Source organism: Crocodylus porosus, unplaced genomic scaffold, assembly GCF_001723895.1.
Source record: "Crocodylus porosus isolate Cpor-Errol unplaced genomic scaffold, CroPor_comp1, whole genome shotgun sequence".
Lineage (NCBI taxonomy): Eukaryota > Metazoa > Chordata > Crocodylia > Crocodylidae > Crocodylus > Crocodylus porosus.
The window spans coordinates 16,461,929-16,469,156 of record NW_017728925.1 but is presented as its reverse complement, the minus strand read 5'-3'; the positions used below and the strand labels follow the sequence as shown (position 1 = coordinate 16,469,156).

Below are 7,228 nucleotides of genomic sequence, written 5' to 3'. Positions count from 1 at the left end.
CATGGGTTTGTTACAGAGGTTGGGAAAAGCATTGAAAATACCAATATAGAAGTGGCACTGACTAGATAAGAGAGTCAGACATCAAGGATGAAGCATCAGTGTAAGGCAATAGAGCTCACCCTTTCTGAAGATGGGAGATGGCATGCTAATGGCTAGGTCCAGCTCCCAGCACTGGAGCATCTTTCTGCTAATGATCCAGTCCAGCTTAGAAGTCGTCTAAGGTCTTGGGACAATATGAGAAAACAAGGTTTCTGTTGTCTACCTAATATGCTACAAATACAGTGCAGAGGACTTGTGGAGGATTAGTCTGCCTCTAGCATTTGGCAGCAGGGGTTAAACAATTATTGGTATATGTTGTGTACACTGTTCTCAGTAACCACGATCTAACTCCCGTGATGACTTGTGGTTCCACCCGCCTGTGGCATGGGAGAGATACCTGAATCCAAAGTTCAGGTAATTCAGTGCGGTGTCTGTCCTCTGTAAGCAATGAATACGTGCATCTAGAAGACTTCAGGCTTCTTATCTATCGTATCTGAAAGGCAGGATTGCCAGGCCATTGGTTGGCGGGGAGTTTGTGGATTTAGGGTATGTTTGCACCGCTATTATCCTTGTGACTGTAGCTGATGCTGACATACCCCAGCTCATTTTAAAAGAGCTAGCTCAGATGCTGGTAACTCCTGGCTGAGAGCGGAGTTGGGGGCAGGCTCAGCACCCCAGGATTGTCTCTTGGTGGTGGCAGGGAGGGAAGGGTGGGTTGTGTGCAGCCCTTCCTGAGCTCTGTGCTACCATAGCTTGGTCCCTGAGCACGCCAGGTTTCAAGACCAGAGCAGGTGCCTCTCCATGAGCTGTTGCTTTCAGGGAGTTTGCTGATCCAAGAACTACTACGGGGCAGCTGATGGCAGTCTCTCTCTTCTGTCCAAACTGTTAAGTTGTTGCACTTTTTGGGGTTTTTTTTGACTAATCCAAATAATAGTGATGAAGCAAGTGGGTCAAGACCCAGATCTCAACTCGGGGAGGAAGCTTTGCAGTAGGTCGAATGAATGGTCTGAACGGACAGGATTGTAGGGAGAATCTCGTTCCACGCCTTAATCCTTTGCTCCAAGATCTGTCAGGATTCCTGGTTCTGGAGCAGAGAGATGGGTAACAGCACATCGGCATATGGAAGATGCATTGATGTAACATTCCCCTTCTCAGAAAGTGGGTAGGGTAACCTGTCTGCAGCAAATGCCTCCTCTTTTAAAGTGGGGATCTGCTAGTTCTAACAGGACTCCCCGTGGAGTGAGGAGAGCATCTTTTCCAGGTGTAAACTTTGAAACCCCTTCAGCTGTTGCAGAAGTTACACTCTGTAGATCCGAAGCAGTCAATGAGCATGAACAGCATCGGTTACCATCTTTCCCTAGAAATGAATTAATCAGAAAATCTTCCCTTATTTCAGAAAAAGCTTGGGCTGTGTTCTGAAAAGCTACGCCTTGCACAAGTTCCAGCCCAGCTGAACTACTCAGTGAGCAAATGAATACTAGCGTTTGAAACCATTTCCACAAAAAATATTAGTTCTCCCAATTAAGCATTTGTGAACTAACAATAAAACCCACGATTGCAGCATCCCAATTGCAGTTGGTTCCAATTAAACTCAGCATGGTGTTCTCAGTACCTGAGTGTCAAGTCATTTATTTTAAATTGCCTTATGATGGTAGTAATCTGATCAACCAGCCACCACAATATTTATTTAATAGCACCCAAGGAATGATGCTGTTTATGGGCGTGTTGATAAATAACTGCTGAGGCCTGTTGGAAAACCCTGGAAATGTAAAAATTCAATAAACCAGTAACACTTCTTACCTGTCTTTAAAATATCCCTGGTTGCAAGTTTATGGGCACCCAGCTGGTACAACCAGCAAAACCAAAATGCTTCTTCAAATCCCCAGATCAAAGCAGTATTATTTTCTCTCTGCTCTTTCTCATGAACTGATTTAATTTGGGTAGGAGAGTTTGTGTTGCAGAGGGTTTTTTTGTTGTTTTGTTTTGTTTTGTTTTTTTCTAGGCTGGTTTATTTTCAAACATGATTATACAACTGCCCCCGCAATAACCGATCATTAAGCACCCTCCAGAGTCTGCAAGCCTCTCGGATGCCTGGAGTTTTAAAAATGGTGCATGCGGTGACTCAATATAATGGTTATGGGTAAATGTGGGGCATAAGATAGCAACAGAGAGCTGGCTTAAGTGTTGGGGGGGGGTGTGTGTGTGTGTACATACATACATACATATATATATACATACACACACATATACACACACACACACACTTTATATTTCTCAGCCAATTAAGTTCCCCATAGTGAAGCCCAGGGGACAGCTGTGTGAGCACCAGATGTGGGGAATAGGGAGCCCTGAGTTCTGGTCCCAGGTCTTGTCCTGTCATTCTGCATCCCCTGAAGCAAGTTGCTTCATTTCCCTGGGCCTGTTTCCAGCCTATGCCGAACTGGTACAGAAACCATTTCCTGCCTTGGCAGGGAGCTCTGAGAGTTACTCAGTGGTGGCAAAGGGCTCTGAGCTGCTCTCTTCTCAGCCTTCCCTGATTGCATTTGGTCCTGCTTATCCTTCTGTGGTTGTGCTATGTTTTATCTTTTCAGTGGGAGGCTGGCACCACAGGGACGCTGTCAGTGGGGTGGAACATTATAACCCCCTCCAGCATGAATGGAAAGTGCTGGGGTCCATCTCTTGACCGCACCATGGGGCAGGAATGGCTTCTCTGAAAAACTGCATCTATGCCATTGGGGGCTATGATGGCACGACATGTCTCAGCAGCGTGGAGAGGTAATCCTATGTCAAGCAGGAGCACAAGGCTAGAAGACCGGCAATCGGAGCAGGAAGACGAGGGATTGGCATGTTCTTTGCATGCGCAGAGGAAAATCCCTATGTAGGCATAGTAGCTGGGGCCTGGCATTTATTGAATCATAGAAAATGAAGGTTGGAAGGGACCTCAGGAGGTCACATCTAGTTCAACCCCCTGCTCAAGGCAGGACCAGCCCCAACTACATCATCCCAGCCAGGGCTTTGTCAAGCTGGGCCTTGACCTCCAAAGATGGAGACTCCACCGCCTCTCTGGGTGGTTCTTGTTTGCAGGAACTGCTGGAAGCTGCAGACTTTACTTGGGATTTTGGATCACGCATTCCTGGATCAGACTGTGGTATGGGCCTAGGTGGTCTGAGCCACCATGACTACATTGTGATTGTTGCCTGTGCTGGACAGATTAAAAGTAGCCCGGGTAATGTTTGTAGTCACAACTGGGCGCAGTGTAGACAAACTTATGTTTCTTTTGGGGTAGTAGAAAATAAATAGACATTTGAACACTTTACCTTCTTCCTCTCTGTTTGGGTTTTGGATCCATGCGGCAATCTCCAAATGAGACTTTGGACTCGGAAGCACTGCCCATTGGATAACTGTTTAAACGTGAACTTTGCTCCTTCTTGGCCCACATCTATAGTCTCTATCCTGTGTTAAGTCATCAGACTGATCAAGTGGGTTAAAACCAGACCTTGAAGTTCAGAAGGTTTCTGAGGCTTGAAATACTTGAAACTGTCTCTCCGAGCTGAAAGGTGATGCCCAATGATCTCTTGCTCCCATTGCTCACAGGTTGAGTGGAGTGTAAACAGTCTCCATCAGGAATCTGACCAGGAGCAGAAACGATCGCTGAAGGGTAAAATAGCTCCTAAGTATGATAAACATATTGATGGGCTCCAAGAATTAGATTGCTCTTCAGATAGTATATGAAGCGTGCTCTTTCTCTCTCTTTTAAACCACATAATCTTACTTTTCAGTCTGCAAAAGCATAGAGCTCCGAGCCATAATGGAAACTCTTGGGCCTATAATAATGAAGGGACAATTGTGAACTCTTATCTGTGAAAGGGGTGCAAATTAAGCTCGTCTGGAGGCTGAAATAACCTGAAGAAGTCAACTAAAAGTCTATAAAGGAGGTGGAAGCTGATTCTTAGGATTAGGGTAGGTGGGAGAGAGGCCTGAGAGAAGAGAGCATCTTTCACTAGGTGGAGTTTGGCTGTAACCTCTTGGGAAAGCTGCTTTTGATGAGACAAATGTGTTGGCTACTTTATGAGACCTGAAGCACTTGCTTGAGTTCCTCCAAGTAAACGTGTGTTAGCAGGTGGATAACCCACTTGTACAGTGCAGAAGGCTGGAGCCATCCCTTCACTTATTAACGGGGACCGGTAAGATGTAGAGTCAGACTCCTGAAACTCCCCTGAATCCTTAGGAGGAGATGGTGCTCAAAGAAAGCAACCTTGGTTCTACTCCAGGAGCTCTGGTACGGCCAGTCTGGGTGAGCAAGGAGCAGTTGGTTGGTATATTGTGCAAATTAATATAACAAGTAGCAAATGGGTATAACTAGACTCGATTCAGCATTCCCTCCCCACAACAACAACACACCTTTTTCATAGTTGTGAACACTTTCTCAAAACTGTCTTTCATCTCTTCTTTAAAGGTTTCCCATCTGTTGGGAATGAGAAGACCATGCCAGCTGGGAAAGGGTTTGGATCCTAGAGGGTGGGGCTCCATAATTTAAGAATAAAAGCAGCCCTGTTTGTGTTGTATGCATATCCAAAATGTGTGTGATACCTGCTGTCTGGGCTATTCCAAGCCTGACCATCTGTTTCTATTTTTTGCTATGGAGCTGCTCTGGTAGGATGCAGTCCTGCCCAAGTTTTCACTGTCTTCTCATTCCCAGGAGCCTTGGGGTGGTGTTCCCATTTTACAGGTGGAAAACTTGAGCATGGAGAGAGGCAGTAACAAGAAGTGGATGGCAGGCCACAGGTCTCTTTAGGCTCCAGCCAAGCACTTCAGCCCTTTTTTTGTGATTTTTCTGTTCAGTGCTGGCACCTGTACAATGCTCCAGGCAACTGGGGCAGCAGATCTTCCCCTCGAAAGTGAAACTCAACCTGATGCTCCTCATTCACATCGGTTCCAGCTAATGTCTCTCTTAACCCTTTGTTTCTTAGACTGGCATACAAGGAGTTTGCCATCTTATCAGCTGTCAACACTATCTCACCTAGTTTTTAAAACGGATGCTATTTATTTATTTATTTTTCCTTCCCACAGGTACGATCCCAAAGCGAACGAATGGAGCTGTGCTGTGGCCCTGCTGCAGGAAAGCAAGCGAGATGTGGGATTGGCAGAGCTGGGCGGTTACCGCTACTGTGTAGGCGGTCATGATGGATTGCTCTGCCTTAGCACGGTGGAAAGGTACGTGCAGTCCCACACACGTGGATGGACGTAGCTGTCAAGGTTGGTGTCCTTCAAGAATTTCTGTCGATTTGAGGTCGCAAGAGACTGGAATTAGTCACAGCCTCACCTCTGGTTGTCCCATCCAGATCGCTTTGGTTTGCTAGGGAGAGGGAGGAACCCAGCCTCTGCAAACCTCAGATATGACTTGCGAATTCATATGGTGGCCTGCTCTACCCAGCCCCATTAAAATGAGAGGTCCCAGCTTGGCTAAATCTCTTGAGAGAAATCGCGAGTGAATGAAAACCTTCCTCTCCCTCCTTGGCTGTGCGCGCTGCCTTGGAGGGAGCTGGGTGAGAAGACTTGCATGGACTCTGTGTGATCTCGGCCTGGTCTGTCAACTGAGACCTTCAGTCACCAGGGCTCTTGCTAGTGCTACATTCACCTGATGCTCCTGTTTTGTAAGCGGTCACAGATCTAGCAGCCAAAGAACAGAGGAGGGAAAACGGAACAGGCCTTATGAGGATGACAGGCGGAAAGGTGCATTTCATAATGGTTCTTGGGAGCCTTCTTGAGAGGGAGACGGGCCAGGGACCAGAAACCTGGTTTGGAGATGACCCCCGTGAGATCTCAGGAGCACCCAAGGCTGCTGCTTCTGGGGCAGGTCTTTGAATTCATGATGGACTCCTCCTGGCCTCAGGTACGATCCGGGCGAGGACAGGTGGTGCGAGATGGCCCCCATGGCCAGCTGCTGCATGGGCTTAGGCATAGCAGTGCTCAATGGCTGCCTCTACGCTGTGGGTGGCTCAGATGGCCAGTCTCCGCTCTATTCAGGTAACGGAAGAGTTACGTGCATGTGACAGTGACCTCTCAGAAACCTTTTCCTGATGAGAATGTGTCATCCATCCCTTTTGACCCTCTAAGACAAGTGCCTGGGGCTTTTGTGTGCTAGGGCCAGCTAGTCCTCCTGTCGTCCTTTACTCTTGGCCCCCCCAAGTGCTTTGCCTCCCATATACTGAGAGCCTGGCACCCTGCAGGAGTGAGGGGGCCAGCTGAGGAAGCAAAGCCCTGACTTGTTAATTCAGCTTGCTGCTCCCTTTGACGACCACTGTAGGATGGAGCTGTATGCTGGGTCTGCAACCCTGTGACCCCCTCCAGGTTTTGCTTCCATCCCCTTTAAATTTTTCCCTTATTTAAATCCGATTGCCTGACCTCAAAGGCAAGCAACCTCCTAACATGCTAGTCCTGGAAATGGGTTCTGTATCTCCTTTGCTTCTAACACTGTAATAACAGTGCTTAGCACTTGCGTGGCACTTTCAGTCTTCAAAGCACCTGGCAGTCCAGTATCGAGGCTGTGCTGTGTCCCTGGGAGGAAGGCAAGTGTGGGGAAACTGAGGCACAGATGTGCTTGCCTCTCTGACCACAGGCAAGCCCCATCTCCGGATTCGGTGGCTCTTAGTCCTGTGCCTCTCCGTTGCGGTGTCTCCTTCAGTGGAACGATACGATCCCGTCGAGGACACGTGGTCCCCTTGCCCTCCTCTTGGGATGTGCAGGGAAGAACTGGGCTGTGTGACCTCCCGAGGGAAGATCTATGCGGTGGGGGGGCCGGGGCGACCTCGCAGAGCTCTGCAGCATTGAGCAGTTTGATCCAGTCTCCAACGAATGGTCCCCTGCGATGCCTATGCAGTTGAAGAGGAATAAGGTAATGAAGGCTGATCTTTTGCCTTCCTCTGCCGGCTTCCACCCAAGGATCCTGCAGGGATGAGTCTCACTCCGTTTGCCCTTCAGCACTGGGCCCAGGGTAGCTCCCTGATGGATGTGGAGAAGGGAGCTGACCACAGAATCGGTGAATCGGGAGATCTAGACAGATCATCGAGTCCGACCTTCTGCCATGGGCAGGAGGAGCACTGGGGGTGGAGGGGTCATAAGACCCCAGCAGGTGCCTATCCAGTCTCCTCTTGAAGATCCCCAGGGAAGGGGAGAGCACCACCTCTCT

The 7,228-nt window shown here is 48.4% G+C and overlaps 1 protein-coding gene across 3 annotated transcripts in view; it reads left to right on the top strand.

The window, feature by feature from the left end:
* The window catches only part of LOC109314030 (kelch-like protein 20), an 11,418-nt gene that overhangs the window by 2,381 nt on the left and 1,809 nt on the right, over positions 1 to 7,228 (top strand). For 2 of the 3 annotated variants that reach the window (XR_002102201.1, XR_002102202.1), the window contains 4 exons: positions 2,631 to 2,814; positions 5,110 to 5,253; positions 5,933 to 6,066; positions 6,725 to 6,934. Coding sequence is in view for 1 of the 3 variants with exons in the window: in XM_019540955.1 (XP_019396500.1) it covers positions 2,741 to 2,814; positions 5,110 to 5,253; positions 5,933 to 6,066; positions 6,725 to 6,870 (498 nt within the window). In the remaining 2 variants the exon portion in view is untranslated. Of the gene's footprint in view, positions 1 to 2,630; positions 2,815 to 5,109; positions 5,254 to 5,932; positions 6,067 to 6,724; positions 7,058 to 7,228 lie in introns of those variants that run through there. The other variant, XM_019540955.1, reaches the window with a different exon arrangement.